Source organism: Vicia villosa, linkage group LG4 (assembly GCF_029867415.1).
Source record: "Vicia villosa cultivar HV-30 ecotype Madison, WI linkage group LG4, Vvil1.0, whole genome shotgun sequence".
Taxonomy (NCBI): Eukaryota; Viridiplantae; Streptophyta; class Magnoliopsida; order Fabales; family Fabaceae; genus Vicia; species Vicia villosa.
This window is the reverse complement of record NC_081183.1, coordinates 144,032,855-144,051,314: the sequence shown is the minus strand read 5'-3', so window position 1 is coordinate 144,051,314 and position 18,460 is coordinate 144,032,855. Positions and strand designations below refer to the sequence as shown.

The 18,460-nt window shown below is 34.6% G+C and overlaps 1 protein-coding gene and 1 long non-coding RNA gene across 2 annotated transcripts; one reads left to right on the top strand and one right to left on the bottom strand.

Moving 5' to 3' along the window:
• The first annotated feature begins 11,287 nt into the window (after positions 1-11,287).
• LOC131598003 (pEARLI1-like lipid transfer protein 3) lies at positions 11,288-11,641 on the top strand. Its single transcript, XM_058870656.1, has one exon. It carries the CDS (start codon positions 11,288-11,290, stop codon positions 11,639-11,641), a length of 354 nt encoding a protein of 117 aa, XP_058726639.1.
• A 3,268-nt stretch (positions 11,642-14,909) lies between these two features.
• LOC131599840 (uncharacterized) lies at positions 14,910-17,621 on the bottom strand. Its single transcript, XR_009282928.1, has 6 exons — positions 17,389-17,621; positions 17,222-17,286; positions 17,016-17,070; positions 15,540-16,898; positions 15,197-15,272; positions 14,910-15,094 (listed from the first exon to the last, which is right to left on the bottom strand). It is a non-coding gene; the product is annotated as an uncharacterized LOC131599840 (long non-coding RNA).
• Positions 17,622-18,460: the final 839 nt, after the last annotated feature.

Below are 18,460 nucleotides of genomic sequence, written 5' to 3'. Positions count from 1 at the left end.
GGAAACATTTCTGTGCTTTGGAATCAAACTTACCAAGATAATCTTTAGTGTTCAGAATAAAACATACACATCCAAAAGGATGGAAATATGAAATGTTGGGCTTTTTATTCTTCCACAATTCATAGGGAGTCTTATTTAGAATAGGTCTGATAGAGATTCTATTCTGAATATAGCATGCAGTGTTTATTGCTTCTGCCCAGAAATGCTTAGCCATATTGGTTTCATTGATCATGGTTCTGGCCATTTCTTGCAGAGTCCTATTCTTTCGTTCTACAACCCCATTTTGCTGTGGAGTTCTAGGACAAGAGAAATCATGGGCAATACCATTTTCTTTGAAGAACTCTTCAAAGGATCTGTTCTCAAATTCACCACCATGATCACTTCTGACCTTTATGATTTTACACTCTTTTTCAGATTGAATCTGAATGCAGAAATCAAAGAACACTGAATGAGTCTCATCCTTGTGTTTCAAGAATTTTACCCATGTCCAGCGGCTATAATCATCTACGATGACTAATCCATATTTCTTTCCTCTGACAGATGCTGTTTTGACTGGTCCAAACAGATCAATGTGCAAGAGTTCTAATGGCCTTGAAGTAGAAACAACATTCTTAGACTTGAATGCAGGTTTGGAGAACTTGCCCTTCTGACATGCTTCACAAAGAGCATCTGATTTGAATTTCAGATTAGGGAGTCCTCTGACAAGATTCAGTTTGTTAATCTGAGAGATCTTTCTCAAACTAGCATGACCTAATCTCCTGTGCCAGACCCACTGCTCTTCAGAAACAGACATAAGACAAGTCACCTTCTGACTCATAAGATCTTGCAGATCTGTCTTATAAATGTTATTCTTCCTCTTGCCTGTAAATAGGATTGAGCCATCCTTCTGATTTACAGCCTTGCAAGACTCCTGATTAAAGATTATATCATAACCATTGTCACTTAATTGACTGATAGATAAGAGGTTATGTGTTAATCCTTCTACAAGAAGTACATTAGAAATGGAAGGAGAGTTACCAGACTTTATAGTTCCAGAGCCAATTATCTTGCCCTTCTGATCTCCTCCGAACTTGACTTCTCCTCCAGACTTAAGTACCAGGTCTTGGAACATAGACCTTCTTCCTGTCATGTGTCGCGAGCATCCAGAGTCCAGGTACCAAGACATGTTGTGCTTTGTCCTTCTTGCAGCCAAGGATATCTGCAATAGGAATAATCTTATCCTTAGGTACCCACATTTTCTTGGGTCCTTTCTTGTTAGATTTTCTCAAGTTCTGATTGAACTTGGGTTTAACATTGTAAGCAATAGGAGAAACAGCATGATAATTTTTAATATGAGTTTCATGATATTTCCTAGGTTGTGTCACATGCTTCTTGGTGTGTGTTATGTGAAAACTTTGTGCATGTGAAGTGTGCCTAATATCATGAGAGTGGCCATACTTGAACTGATCATACAATGGCTTGTATTTGAGTTTCATTTCATCAACAGGTTCAAGTTTGTATGGGGTTTTACCCTCATAACCAATGCCAACTCTTTTGTTTCCAGATACGGCATATATCATAGAAGCTAGCTGACTTCTGCCAATACTTCTAGATAAGAACTTCCTGAAGCTTAAATCATATTCTTTCAGAATATGGTTTAGACTAGGAGTGGATTTTTCTGAATTAGAAGGAGATCCAACATTATTGGATAATTTTAAAAGTTTATCTTTTAATTCAGAATTTTCCAACTCAAGCTTCTTTGTTTCAAATTCAAATTGCTTTTTCAGCTTTTTGAATTTGAGACTAATCTGAGACTTGAGTTCCAGTAGTTCAGTTAGACCGGAAACTAACTCATCTCTAGTAAGTTCAGAAAATACCTCTTCAGAATCTGATTCTGATGTAGATTCTGATCCGTCATCTTCTGTCGCCATCAGCGCACAGTTAGCTTGCTCATCTTCTGAATCATCTTCTGACTCATCCCAGGTTGCCATAAGACCTTTCTTCTTATGAAACTTTTTCTTGGGGCTTTCCTTCTGAAGATTTGGACATTCATTCTTGTAGTGTCCAGGCTCATTGCATTCATAGCACATGACTTTCTTCTTGTCAAATCTTCTATCATCAGAAGATTCTCCACGTTCAAATTTCTTTGAACTCCTGAAGCCTCTGAACTTCCTTTGCTTGCTCTTCCAGAGTTGATTTACCCTTCTGGAAATCATGGACAGTTCATCTTCTTCTTCAGATTCTGATTCTTCAGGATCTTCTTCTCTGGCCTGAAAAGCGTTAGTGCATTTCTTGATATTTGATTTTAATGCAATAGACTTACCTTTCTTTTGAGGCTCATTTGCGTCCAGCTCTATTTCATGACTTCTCAAGGCGCTGATAAGCTCTTCCAGAGAAACTTCATTCAGATTCTTTGCAATCTTGAATGCAGTCACCATAGGACCCCATCTTCTGGGTAAGCTTCTGATGATCTTCTTTACATGATCAGCCTTGGTGTATCCTTTGTCAAGAACTCTCAATCCAGCAGTCAGAGTTTGAAATCTCGAAAACATCTTTTCAATGTCTTCATCATCCTCCATCTTGAAGGCTTCATACTTCTGGATTAAGGCAAGAGCTTTTGTCTCCTTGACTTGAGCATTTCCTTCATGAGTCATTTTCAAGGACTCATATATATCATAGGCTGTTTCCCTGTTTGATATTTTCTCATACTCAACATGAGAAATAGCATTCAGCAAAACAGTTCTGCATTTATGATGATTCCTGAAATGCTTCTTTTGATCATCATTCATTTCTTGCCTTGTCAGCTTTACGCCTCTGGCATTTACAGGATGTTTGTAACCATCCATCAGAAGATCCCATAGATCACCATCTAGACCAAGAAAGTAACTTTCCAGTTTATCTTTCCAGTATTCAAAGTTTTCACCCTCAAATACCGGCGGTCTTGTATAACCATTGTTACCGTTGTATTGCTCAGCAGAGCCAGATGTAGATGCAGGTGGATTTGTCGGAGTTTCACCAGCCATCTTTTAAATGAAGCGTTTTTCTCTTCCTGAATCTTTTCTAAACACGGTTAAGTGCTTGCACCTTAGAACCGGCGCTCTGATGCCAATTGAAGGATAGAAAAACACTTAGAAAGGGGGGGATTGAATAAGTGTGACTTTAAATCTTGGATGATAAAAATAAATTGCACAGTTATTTTTATCCTGGTTCGCTGTTAACGAAGCTACTCCAGTCCACCCCCGCAGAGATGATTTACCTCAACCTGAGGATTTAATCCACTAATCGCACGGATTACAATGGTTTTCCACTTAGTCCACGACTAAGTCTTCTAGAGTATTCTGATCACAACTTGATCACTCCAGGAACAACTGCTTAGTTCACTCCTAAGACTTTTCTAGAGTCTACTGATCAACCTGATCACTCTAGTTACAAACTGCTCAGCCAACTGCCAAGACTTCCTAGAGTATTCTGATCAACACGATCACTCTAGTTCCTTACAACTTAATGTAATCTATTCAAGAGTTTACAAATGCTTCTTAAAAGCTGTAATCACAACTGTGATATTTCTCTTAACGTTTAAGCTTAATCTCACTAAGATATTACAACAGCAATGTAGTGAGCTTTGATGAAGATGAAGATTCTGAGTTTAGATTTGAACAGAGTTTCAGCAAGTTTGATATAAGTTGTTTTGGTGCAGAATCGTTAACCTTGCTTCTCATCAGAACTTCATATTTATAGGCGTTGAGAAGATGACCGTTGAATGCATTTAATGCTTTGCGTGTTCCGTACAGCATCGCATTTAATGTTATACGCTTTTGTCAACTACCTCGAGCCTTGTTCACGCTGTGTCTACTGACGTAGCCTTTAGTAGCTTTAACGTTCCTTTTGTCAGTCAGCGTAGTCTGCCACGTGTACTTCCTTCTGATCTGATGTTTGTGAATACGACGTTTGAATATCATCAGAGTCAAACAGCTTGGTGCATAGCATCTTCTGATCTTCTGATCTTGAAGTGCTTCTGTTGCGTGATACCATCTTCTGATCTTCAGTGCTTCTGATCTCATGTTCTTCTGATGCTTCCATAGACCCATGTTCTGATTCTGCTTCGACCATCTTCTGATGTCTTGCCAGACCATGTTCTGATGTTGCATGCTGAACCATTTGAGACACAACTTCTGAGCGCTGAATTATGCGTACTCTTTATATATTTCCTGAAAGGGAAATTGCATTGGATTAGAGTACCATATTATCTTAAGCAAAATTCATATTATTGTTATCATCAAAACTAAGATAATTGATAAGAACAAATCTTGTTCTAACAAGCTGAATATGAGACAGAGGAGGTGGTTAGAATTCTTGAAGGACTATGATTTTGGTTTGAATTACCATCCTGGTAAGGCAAACGTAGTTGCTGACGCATTGAGCAGGAAAACTTTGCATATGTCTATGCTAATGGTTAGAGAATTGGATTTGATTGAACAATTCCGAGATTTGAGTTTGGTATGCGAAGGTACTACTACTAGTATTAAATTGGGTATGCTGAAGTTGACCAGTGGTATTCTTGAAGAGATCAGAGAGGGTCAAAAAGCTGATGTTGAGTTGATCGATAAGTTGACCTCGATTAATCAAGGTAAAGGAGGTGAATTCAGAGTTGACGAGAATGGTATATTGAGGTTTGGAGACAGGGTTTGTGTTCCTGATCTTGCTGAACTCCGGAAGAGTATTCTAGAAGAAGGACACCGTAGTGGATTGAGTATTCATCCTGGTGCTACCAAGATGTATCATGATTTGAAAAAGCTGTTTTGGTGGCCTGGAATGAAGAAGGAAATTGCTGAATTTGTATTCTCTTGTTTGACGTGTCAGAAGTCAAAGGTTGAACATCAAAAGCCATATGGATTCATGCAACCGATGTTTATTCCCGAGTGGAAGTGGGATAGCATATCAATGGATTTTGTTTCTGGGTTACCGAGGACCGTTAAGAATTGTGAAGCCATCTGGGTTGTTGTGGACAGGTTGACGAAGTCTGCACATTTCATACCAGTGAGGATGGATTATCCGATGGAAAAGTTGGCTCAATTGTATATTGAGAAGATAGTTAGCCTACATGGTATTCCTTCGAGTATCGTGTCAGACAGAGATCCGAGATTCACGTCGAAGTTCTGGGAAGGTTTGCAAAAGGCTTTGGGTACTAAGCTGAGATTGAGTTCTGCTTATCATCCGCAGACAGATGGACAGACTGAGAGGACGATTCAGTCGTTAGAAGATTTGTTACGTGCTTGTGTACTAGAAAAAGGAGGTGCTTGGGATAGTTATCTGCCTTTGATTGAGTTTACCTACAACAACAGTTTTCATTCGAGTGTCGGTATGGCTCCGTTTGAAGCTTTGTATGGTCGGAGGTGTAGGACGCCTTTATGTTGGTATGAGTCCGGTGAGAGTGTTGTGATTGGACCGGAAATTGTACAACAAACTACGGAAAAGATTAAGATGATTCAAGAGAAGATGAAAGCGTCCCAGAGTCGTCAAAAGAGTTACCGTGACAAGAGGAGGAAAACACTCGAGTTTCAAGAGGGAGACCATGTGTTTATGAGAGTTACTCCTATGACAGGAATTGGTAGGGCGTTGAAGTCGAAGAAGTTGACTCCGCGTTTTATTGGACCTTTCCAAGTTTCCGAAAAAGTGGGAGAAGTAGCTTATCGTATTGCTTTGCCGCCAATGCTTGCAAATTTGCATGACGTATTTCATGTATCGCAATTGAGGAAGTACGTTGCGGATCCATCCCATGTGATTCAAGTAGATGATGTGCAGGTGAAAGATAACTTGACCGTTGAAACCTTACCTGTGAGGATTGAAGATCGGAAGCTGAAACAGTTGTGTGGCAAGGAAATAGCCTTGGTTAGAGTAGCTTGGGGAGGACCGGCTGAGGGGAGTGTCACCTGGGAGTTGGAAAGCCAGATGAAAGATTCCTATCCGGAACTCTTTGCTTGAGGTATGTTTTCGAGGACGAAAACTCTTTTAGTGGGGGAGAGTTGTAACATCCCAAAATTTCTAATTTAATTAGTTTAATTTAATTTTAAATTAATTAATTTGGATTAGCATTTTATTGGAATTATGTGGAAAGAAATATAAAATGTTAAGTTGTTGGGCCTTATGGTGGGATTAGTAATATGGGGGTGTAAGTGTAAGGGAGCCCATCTTTAATTTTATGTTTTCATGAAATAAGGAAAAACAAGAGGAAAAAGAGTTAGAACGTGAAAAACAAGAAGTTGTGGGAAGAGGAGCTGAAGAACGTGAAAGAGAACCAAGAGGGAGAAGACCCACTCAAGGATTTGACTAAGGTAAGGGGGGACTTCTCTGATTATCATCTATTATCGGGTTAGGGGTTAATAATATTGAATAGATGTAGGATTCAGGTCAATTGAGTCATATGATAGGTTTAGGGATTGAATCAAATTGTATGATAATTGATATTGTGTATGAAACCTATGATATTGTGTGATCATGGCTTTGTTTGATGTGTAATTGATATATTGTGATGTGTATTTTGTGGTATGTGTGCATTTCATTTCCTATTATTCGAATTGGTGTAATTGGAATGAGTTGGGAATGGTTGGAATGCTGTTTTCTGCAGAATTTGGGGTTGCAGGTACGCGGTAACCGGTTACTGGGAGCAGGGTAACCGATTACTGCAGTGTAAAAAGGGAAATATTGCTGGCTGGGAGTCGGTAATCGGTTACTGAAAGCAGGGTAACCGATTACCCATACAAAAACCAGGGGGATGTGTTTCGTGAGTCAGGGTAACCGGTTACTGGCCTTTGGGTAACCGATTACCACTGAAGGTTTTTGAAAAATGCATAATTTTGTAAAATGCATAACTTTTGAACCGTTGGTCCGTTTCGCGTGCCGTTTTGAGCTAAACGAACCTTATTAAATAATCTATGTGATGATTAATGATGTGATTATGATTGAATGATGCATATATATATAAACATGCTTGATGATGATGATGATTATGATGAGATGGGTATTTTGACGATGTTACTCATAGACTTGACGATGGTATAAGTATGTTCATATATGTTTGCATTCATTCATGTTCATTGGTGATACTGTATCCATAAGGGTGTTTTGGATCAGTGAAGGGCATGATTCCCATTGTGTGGAATCTGTGCCGGCAGGGCCGTATCTTGATGATGTTGGATCGGTCATGGGTTATTCCCATTGATGATGTTGGTACCACATGCATAGTGTCAGTTGCATTCATATGCATGACTTTTATAACATGATTGGATGCATTCCAGTGTTATAAATATTGATGATGTTGGTTGATTGCTTTGTGATGATGAAACTTGTCTGAATGTCTGTTTGTGAAACAATTGGGTGAACAATACAACTATGATGTGTTATTGCCTTATAGCCTTATAACATTTGTTAATTATGATGAAGACTCACCCTTACATGTTGTCATTTTCAGATTGAGGATAGCGGCTATTCGACTCGGTGAGGATTAGCTCATGAGTCAGTTGTTTGGTTAGCGTCAGGTGTCATGCTCTGATAGTTGTAACACTGGGGACGCGAACGTTTAGAGTTTAAGTTTTGATAACTCTAGTTTTGTTTTTATGTTGAAGGATTGGTTTGAAAATGTTAAACTTAATCTGTTGAACTATTTCCGCTGTGTTGACATGAATTGTTTTGATTAATAAGAATTGCCTCAGTGAATGCATGACATGGCTGAATGATGTTTTAATTTATTTTGAAATTGTGGCACCCTTATTTCATGTACTCTGAATAACTTTATTTAATTTGCCGCGGGGTTTAGAAGGGTGTTACAGGTGCCATTAGGGTTAAGCTTTGTCTTATAGACCCACTTAACTCCAATGATATCTTTTCCATGGGGACGATTAACTAACTCCCAAGTATTATTTTTCTCAATCATCTTTATCTCTTCTTCCATTTCCTTGACCCATACTTCATGATTTGACGCTTCTTCAAAGCTTTCAGGTTCAAGCATGGCCAAGTTACAGGTTTCATATATGTCCACCAAATATCTTACAACTCTTGGAGTATACTTTTGGGATAATAGTTCTTGTTCTTGTAGTTATGGTGGAGGTGAAGGAGGTTCACCCGAGTCTTCTTCCTCGGGTTCTTCTTGAGGTAGTTAAGTTGGTATAAGGATGTTCTTCTCCATTTTTTCTTCATCTCAATTCCAAGAAGCATTCTCATCAACTTCAACATCTCGAGTGATGATATTTTTTTTCAATTTGCAAGTTATAGACACGCTAACCCTTATATATTGTGTTATACCATAGGAAGATACCTCGTATAGTCTTGTCTTCAAGCTTGTGACTCTTCACGTCTGGAATATGAATGTAGCATATAGATCCAAAGATCCTTATATGCTTTGCTGATGGCTTATTTATCTTCCAAGCTTCAATTGGAGCCTTATCTTGTACTGCCTTAGTTGGACATCTGTTGAGCATGTAAATAGAAGTGTAGACTGCTTCAACCTAAAATGTGTTAGGCAGTCTCTTCCTTTAGAGCATCGATATAACCATCTCCATAAATGTGCAATACTTTCTCTCAGACACACCATTTTGTTAAGGAGAATATGCAACTGTAAGTTGTCGCTCTATGACTTCATCCTCACAAAATCTGTCAAACTCGCAGGAGGTGTACTCTGTGTCGCGATCAATTTTTTGTACTTTTATTTGTTTTCCACTTTGATTTTCAACAAGGGCCTTGAAATTTTTGTATACTCCCAAAAAATTATGATTTTTCTAGGGAAGTCATCAATGAAGAGTATGAAGTACACGTTGTTCTCGTGAGATGGTGTCCTCATCGGTCCACAGACGTCAGTATATATCAGCTCCAACAAATCTTTCGCTCTCCATGCTCCGGTTGTTGACAAAGGAAATCCATGTTGCTTACCAAGGAGACATCCTTCACACACTTCACTGTTTTCATTTATGCTTGGATGGTCTTTCATCATGTTCTTCTCAAGGCATACGTGTTGAAATGGCCAAATCTTCCATGCCAAATCCATGAATCATCAACTTGTACCTTCATAAAAATGTTAGTTGTATATTTTAAATTTAGTGGGAAGCTTATATTATTCCTATCCATCATCACTTAGGATATTTGGACCCTTTTATTTTTGTTGTCTAAAATTTTGCATACACCTCCTTCAAAGTGAAGTGTGTAGCCTCTCTCCATCATTTGGCCAATGCTTAGAAGATTTTCATTTAGGCTGGAAACTAGTAAGACATCATGGATGAGTCGCGTACCTTTATTTGTCTCCACCGTAACCGTGCCTTTGCCTTTTGATTCAACCACATTGCCATTTCCCAGTCAAACTTTGACTTTGACATATTCGTCAATGCATTTGAAAATAGTCTCATCCTTGGCCATGTGATTGTTACATCCACTATCCAAGTACCAATATCCTCATTTTAATTTGATTGAGTCTTGAATTGCATTGAACATACATTGTTCTTGATCATGCTCCTAATGCGATATTATCTTGTACCTATTTTTATTGCGACAATTTTTCACAACGTGTCCAAACTTCTTACAAAGGTTGCATTGAGGCATATTACGCTACCAACAGGTTTTCTCTACGTTGCCTAGTCTTTTTCATATATTGCATGGAGGATTTTTATCTGGCTTGTTTTTAAGGATTTTTATGCCTATACAGTCTTTGCTCATATGATCCAAGAGAGCCCATAATTTCTGACACTGATAGAGTGGACAGATCTTTGGTTTCCTCAATCGTTGTTACGATTGGGTCAAACTTTGGGGGCATATAGTAAGTAAATTTTTTACAACAATTTTCTTGTCAAGAATATCCTCCCCAAAAGCTCTCATTTGATTAACTATTTCTTTAACTTTAGAATAGTAATCTTTAATTGTCTCAAACTCCTTCATTTTCAATAGTTGAAAATCTTTTCTTAGAGATTAAAGTTTAACGACACGTACCTTATCGCTTCCTTGAAACTCCTCCTGCAACATGTTCCACGCTTCTTTGGTAGTCTTAACTTCCATAATTCTTGAAAAAATTATACCAGTCAACGCTTGTTTCAAGGCAACACCTTTGAATTTTTTTGTTTATTTTTTTTCAACTCTTTTTCTTGAGCTGTACTAAGAGCTGAAATATCCGCGGGAAAAATAATGTTTTTTTCTACTATGTCTCATAAATCTTGAGATGAAAAAAATGTTTTTATTTTAACACACCAGAAATTATAATTTTTACCATTAAAAATAAAACAGGAATAAATGATGATTGAGTGGTATTATCCATAACTTAAAATTTGTTTTTTTAGAATGGATTAATACTACAAACGAAATTTTTGAAATAGTTTAGAGGGTTTTGGAATAGTAGATAAATAATTTAACTACTTGCAATGGTCCACACACATTCATTTTAAGAGAGAATTTTCATTTTGAACATTCAACTTTTCATCATTGCTTTTCCTCCATCTACTATTTCTACCCACCTTCACAACCACAAATATTCGTTACCACTTAAGTTAAAGCTATTTGTTTATCACTATTTATAATGAACTACTGTCAATGCTTGCCGGGTACAGAAATATCTAGTTCTAAGCTTAAGTCGGCAAATAAAATTTGTAAACTCATTCAAGTATTGCCGTAGAATAAAAGCAACGTAGACATCCATTATAATTCACCACTCGAGAATAAATGCATAACAAATAATGATAAAAAGAGACAAATCCTGTTTACCTTTGGATCAATTAGCTGTGCTACTCCTACTAGTATGGATTATGAGTCATTTAGATGTGGAGTATTAAATATTGATTAACTCACTTTTATTTTCAAATACAAATAGGAGTTCTATCCTATTTTGTAAATTAAAAAAAAGAAAAGAAAAGAGAGTTTATCCTATTGATTAATGTTTTGGTTTAAAAAAATAAATAAATAAATAAATACAACTAATAAGGAAAAAGAAATGAAGTTCCATCAAACTAAGAAAACCAAAAAAACCGAAGTATTGAATAGCATTTAGTTGATATGATAGAGGTCTCTTTCAGTTTATCTTAACTAGAGGGGACAGTGTTAAATCTTTTGAGGAGAGTTTTGTCGCCTATTATAATCCTCCCAAACTCGTGGATTAGTCTCTACAATTATTGAACGTAGAGGATACCCGATTTTTATATATATAAAAAAACCTAAAGTCCTTTTTAATTTGCCTATAAAGTATGCTCTTGAGACTCTTCAAGCTCATTCATCAACCACAAGGGAAACTACTTATAATTCACCTACATCACATTATTTCATACATACATACTTTTTCAAAATGGGTTCAAAGGGTGTTGCAGCCACTACCATTCTAATTCTCTCCATCATTATATTTTTCTTCACCACCCCTACCTCAGCTCAGGCACCACCAGTGGTGTCACCACCACCGTCGACTTGTCCTAATCTCCGTGTTTGCGTCTCTCTTTTGCAAAATTTGGTGGGCATTGTGGTTTCCCCTTTACAATCCAAACCTTGTTGCTCCCTTATTGCTAATCTTGTTGATCTTGATGCTGCACTGTGTCTTTGTACAGCCATTAAACTTAATGTTTTGGGGATAAACCCTAATATTCCCTTAAACTTAGCACTTGTTGTTTGTGGACGTAACACGTCTATTAACTTCGTATGCAGTTAATTAACAACATATAATACGATATCAATGATATTTATATCATTTTCAAATAATGGAAGATTCTTATTAATATTAACTTCCAATGTCATCTACATAATATATTTGTTCTTGATGTTGTTCTTAATTACTTGTTGTAATGGATGGAATTGAAGATTCTTAATTATTTATAAGTTGTATAATTACTCTGTGTACTAGGAGTTAAAATAAAAGTTCCTTAAATAGTTTATCTGTTTATGCATGAAGTGGTATTAATCTTTTATCTTCTAGCTAATATAGGTTACACTTCGGGACATTTGACTCCTTGTAAGGTGATATCTTCTATAAGTATATCTATAATCTATGATAATATATAAAGGAAATACTTCCTTTTGGTGTGGCTATTTTTTTCTTCTATTTTACTATTTATTTGTTTTAAATATGTCAAAATAATAATTAAAGAATATAAGTGAAAGTTGGTTACTTTACTTTTAAATAAAAAGTAATTGCTATTTCATATTCACACAATTAATCATTTATTCGATTTGTTTTTTTCACTTTTAAAAACCAAAATTAAGATGGGCTTAAGATTTACTACTCGAATTCGGTCTTAGATGGGTTTCGGACTATCCAACCCTAAGTTTTTTTATTTAAAAAAATTAAAATAAAAACTCCATAATATTTATTATAAATAAAATTAAAAGTTATCTTATTTTAAACATAATATATTTTTAAATACTATATTATCTCTTATAAATACTATAATATATTTTTAAATATAATATATGTCTAAATTGTATAAAATAATACTTGAATATTTATTATAAGAATAAAACTAATATAATATGATAAAAAAATGTTGATTATATTAATGTATAATATTTAAAAGAGAAAGATTAAATAAAATAGAGATAAAATTTAGTGAAGTGAGAAAAATCAATATGCTATTTTGTAGTAAGATAATATAAATATTAATATATTTTTAAAAAATTTATAATTATGCGAACCTGATAGGTTATTCACAGTCGATATGGGTTAGCCCTAATGGATAGCGGGCTTTTTACGACTGAGCTAAATAGACTCTGAAAAATATAGGCACTAATTTTAAGACCCAAGTCCTATAATTTTTCGGACCTAGCGATCGGTCTATATGTGCTAGCCCATTTGCTAGTATGTTTTAAAGGTGGTTTCTATACCCTTACTTGAGCTTTGTCTCTCTCTTTATGGTGTGAATGAACACTACTACTCGTATTTTAAAGGTTTTTCTTTTAATGATAAAATATTATACTATTAGATAGGTGATATAATATCACAAATAAATTTATGTAGAATTTTAATTGGGATATACATAATCGATAGTTGATACTTTTAAAGTTATAAAATAAGTTCATGTCGGATACATCGAAACACATTTGTGTCATAACAATGTAAACTTCCACGCATATAAAGTTACATAACATGGAATTAAACCAAGATAAAGTTTTAGACATAATCAACAAAACAAACATGTAATTAAAAGAAGAATAAAACATGAAAGCTCTTTAACTCCAATTATTATATAGTCTTTTTAACCCTTGTCCTTGTTCACAAATAAATAAATAAATGAACATGAAAGCTTTTTACTCCAACTAGTGTAATATCTGTGCGTTCGCACATGTATTCGTTATGGCAGTGTTATTTTGTTCAATATAGATATTATTACAGAGATAAATGTCTTAAAATCAGATGTGTAAAATATAGAAATTTCTTTTCAGTGGGTTGAGCCAAAGTTTGAGATATTTTGATCAATAAGCATCATTTTTCCATTAATATTCAATATTTCGATCAGTAACTTCATGTTTCCGTTAATATTCAATATGTTGAGCAATAATTCATGTGCTCGTTAATATTGAAAATTTTATTCAGTAACTTCATGTTCCCGTGTTCCCGTTAATATTCAATATTTTGATCAGTAACTTCATGTTCCCGCTAATATTCATTATTTTGATTAGTAACTTCGTATTCGCGTTAGTATTCCAAATTTGTTCTTGTTAGTATTCAATATTTTTATCAGTAACTTCATGTTCCCGTTAATATTCTTTATTTTGATCAGTAACTTCGTATTCCCGTCAATATTCATTATTTTGATCAATAACTTCGTGTTCTCGTTAATATTTCAAATTTGTTCCCGTTAATATTTATTATTTTGATCAGTAACTTTGTGTTCTCGTTAATATTCAAAATTTGTTCCCGTTAATATTCAAAATTTGAATTAGTAACTTAATGTTTCCGATAATATTAAAAATTTTGATAAGTAACTTTGGCTCCCGTTAATATTCAATATTTTAATCAATAACTCCGTGCTCCCGTTAATATTTAATATTTTGAATATTAAGAAAAATCAAATAATTTATTAATTATTTCTAACCAAAATAGTTTATTTTTTTTAAAAGAGATAATAAATCGATTTCTATAATTTCTTTCGTATATAAAAATATTTAAATCACTTATAAGTCTATCAACATGTTGAAATTGTCAAGGAATAAACCTGACAAGGAATATTTAAATCACTATTCTATTTTGTACAAGGAATAAACCTGTTGTAATTGTCACCTATAAGTCTATCAAAACAAATACAATCAGTCAAATTTGTAATAGAAAAAAAAAAACCTTTTCTCACCAAATGAAGAAATGAACTTACAGATATAATATGCTCGTGAATATAAGCAATACTAATAAATATGTATAAGGATATGCCTGACAACATTGCTATGAACATGTAACTTTGCAAAAGTGGTATTGAAATTATCTGCATATAAAACATCCATTGTAACATAACATAACTCAAATGACAAGAAGTGAAATACATAATTTCAGTATAATTGCCACAATAAGATGAAATTGATTAATCTAACCCCTGTGATGCAGATTTTCAGTATAATTGCCACAATAAGATGAAACTAATTAAACTAACCCCTGTGATTCTGGCAATGCCAACAGGTCCACAAGCTTTTTCCATATATTGGTATAGGGTTAGTTGGTAGATCATAAGTGCTATACCTGGAAATTTCAGAAGTTAGTAAAAGTACAAAATGTGTATTATGTAATAATAGGAATACAAATTGTTAAAGGGTATAAAGATGCACCTGAAATTGCAAGAACATTACCAACATCATCAATTGTAAAGTTCAAACCTCCTAGACTTGGAGGACTAACACACCACAAAGAGAAAACATATAAAAGAAGCATGAGATTTCAAAAGAACCATGTATTTAATTAAATTAATTTTAACTTTATGAATTTCAAATTTACCTCTTGATAAGCAATATCATGAAGTGGGAAGACACAATAAGCAATTATAGATGACATTAAGGGCCAATTCGTGAAGAGGATTTCACTCTTTTGGACTGTCTTTTCTTTGTCGACCTTCTTGCTTCCATTTTCTAAATCTTCAGCATCATTCGTAGACACATTGTTATCATTGTGTTTTTGAAGTGTTTCCTGCATGCAGTTTAAAGTATTTTGTTAAGGTAGAAACTTTCGATTATGGAATGATAGCATCAATTGTGGAAAATAAAATCCATGAAAAGTAAAGATACATACCAGAATCCACAGACAGGCAATAACTACTACCAATGAAACCGTTGATATTATAAAACTTGGCAAGGAGTAAGGATACCTGAAACGATAGAAACACAAGATCAGAGTCGAGCCAAAGTTGAATCCTAAGCGTGTATTAGAGAATATTATTCGGTTTTCATTTTCTGGTATTAGAAAGTTATTTACACTATCACTTGTACGGATATTTGAAGAGAGGAACCGAAACGGAAACAAAATGACAGATTGTAATTAGAAGTGTAAACCGAAAATGAAAATAGAAAACATTTTCTAAATGCAAAGAGACCCTTTTATAAATACAGTTAAAATGTATGAAAAATTCACTTACTTATCCCAAAAGGAGCCCTTTGGAAAGGAAACATAGCATTATCATCATCTCTAAACTCTCCTTCAATCAAAGAATAGTCGTTACCTTTCACTTTGTATCCTCTGTTTCTCGTCCAATAATGAGGATTTAGAAAGTATATATAACACAGATTTCCTCATCCCCCGTAGCATTTGGGATTATATTGTCATATTACAGGGCCAGAACAAAGCACAGAAAGAATGTGGCCAGAAGCAATTTATATATATCCTTCTGTCAATAAAAAAAGATACATCAATTAAATTATTGGAGTGGCACATGTAAGGCTGAATGAAAGGGTGGAATAAAAGGAAATATAGAACCATGGAAGAAAATAATCATCTAAAAGGGGATATACAATTGTAATCACACATTCAACGACATAATCGGCACATTCTCCCAGTTTACTCCAGCTTAGAACATTATCTTCAGGGGTTGAAACTACATCTGTAAGTATACTCAGGTATTGAGCAAAAGGATTAGGCGGAAACAAAGACCATAAACTTTGGAAAGTAATAGAGTTGCTATCGGTATAAGGAAATCCTGCTTGTACCACAATCATAGGCTAGTAATGAGAGAAATCAGTACAAAATACCTTGCAACTACAATGAATATCTGAAGTAATTATCGAGAAGTTAAGGAAAAGAATCAAGAAGGAAGTGAAACACTTAGCTAATGGAAATCACATCACTTGACTATTAAGGAAAAAAGAAAGGATAAAATGGATAAGAATATAAATCCAACATGATACCAGCTATGTTGTTCCATAGCAATTTCAAAGCCCATATATATAAATCTGTAAGAGACAAAAGGAGTCCACACATCACTTATAAATAATGTTTGAACATGAGAGAAAATATTGTAAATGAAACCATTCTTAAATAAATGTTTCTGCTAATGATGATATCAACTAAAAAAAGCATAGACAAATCAAAGGATGAACATCTTCATCAATTATTAAAATAACAATATCAACCAAATTCACCGACATCACTACGGACACATTCACCCACAAAAATACATCAGTTCATGTAATCCATTTCATATACTCATCAAATTCAACAAAAAAAATGCTTACTAATAAATGGAAGATCCATCTCCAACCCAATATGCTCTAAAAGTTTACTATTAGTTAAGCACGAAAATTCAAAATAAAAATGGATTAAGAACAAACACATAAATCTTAATTAACTCAAAGATAAAAGGCAAGGATGGATGATGGATATGTATGTTGAAGGCTCTAACCTGAACAACAGCCTTTTCACCATCAACCTCAAAAACTTATCCATGCCTAGTAGCTCCATCTCCTAGACGAATATTGACAATCTCTTGATATTTGGGTCCCTAATGTAGTTGATCAGAGTAAAATTTAGTCACACCATACATAAATTAGTCACATTAAGAACATCAAAAGATCATAATATTCATTAAGAATATCAAAAAGCATAATGACATTGTTACCTTAACTTTCTCAAGAATGACCAATGGCTAGCAACTCTAGATACAGTTCTATATTCTGCAACATCAATGAACAAAATAATTTACGGTGAAACTAAATACCAACAGAACAAATAATATGAATAACCAATGTATGGTTTATACACAACCTCAGAGAATCAAATCCCAATACAAAATTAAACAGACAGATAAACCAAATAGATGCATACCCATTCTTATCTCCAAGGTGCCATCGTCAATGTCGTTAGCATCCTGAGCCACACCCATCTTAGAACTTTAAACAATTAAACAAAAGAAGAGTGCAAGAGTCAATACATACCAAATCAAAAACACAAATATAATGGAATAAAGAGAATAAATAAAATAGAAAAATTACCTTGTACCACACCCATCGGCACCGATTTTACCATTTACTTGTAATCAAATTCGAAATCAATTTGGGGAATAGGGTTGACGCGGGGGAAAGGGTTCGTGTGTTTGGTTGTCAATTTCAAGAAATTGAAGCAACATGTGAAAATCGGTTGAGATTGATGAGTTTGTATGATTTTTCGTCAAAGATTTTTTTTTGAGATGGAGAGGAAGGTGTTTGTTTCTTTGTTTCACGATGAGAGAGAGAGAGATGAGCGTATTAGATGAGAAACAGTTATTGAATTTGGAAGGAGTTGGAAGGTGAAACATCAGAAACTGCTTCTAGATGCTAATGGAAGAAGAAAATATAATGGAATAAAGAGAAATCAGAAACAAAACTGACGTGGAGAGTGTAAAGCAAAAAATTGGAAAATAAAACTCTCTCCTCTCAGGCAGCCACGTGGCGAATGCAGAGTCAACATTGGAAAAAGATAAACTTTTTTAGTGCTTGTTTGGTTTGGCGGCAGCAAATATAAAAGCACGGCAAATATTCACGGTAGCATAGAAGCTACACTTTGTTGCTTCTGGCTTTCACGGTGGATAACTCTCCAAACGTGCGGTAGCTGAAGGAAAAAGCTAATCCAAACACACCTTTATATTGTATATTATTGTATAGTCTTTTTACCCTTGTCCACTTCATGTATATAATACTACATTCGTTCCTTTATATAAGAGACATTTCACTTTTTAGGTTCATTGACTAATCAATATATCTGGTATGTATATTCATTAGATACATTAATTATTCAATGAATCTAGAAAATGAATTGTCTCCTATATAAAGGAACGCAGGTAGTATAACCTAAAGTATATACATATAATCATTAAGTTTTTACCTTTCTTCCTAAAATTTGTAAAGACAATTTCTCCAGTTTTCAGCACTGCAACATCAACTAAAAGTTCATAATCATGCCTCATTACAAATCCTCTTCATACGAAATTAGTACTAAAACTGAAGGAAATTGAGTCTGCTTTTCAAATTTCTAAAAAGAATCTTTAATAAAATTATCAAATAGAAGATATGATCAGTTGTATAACGA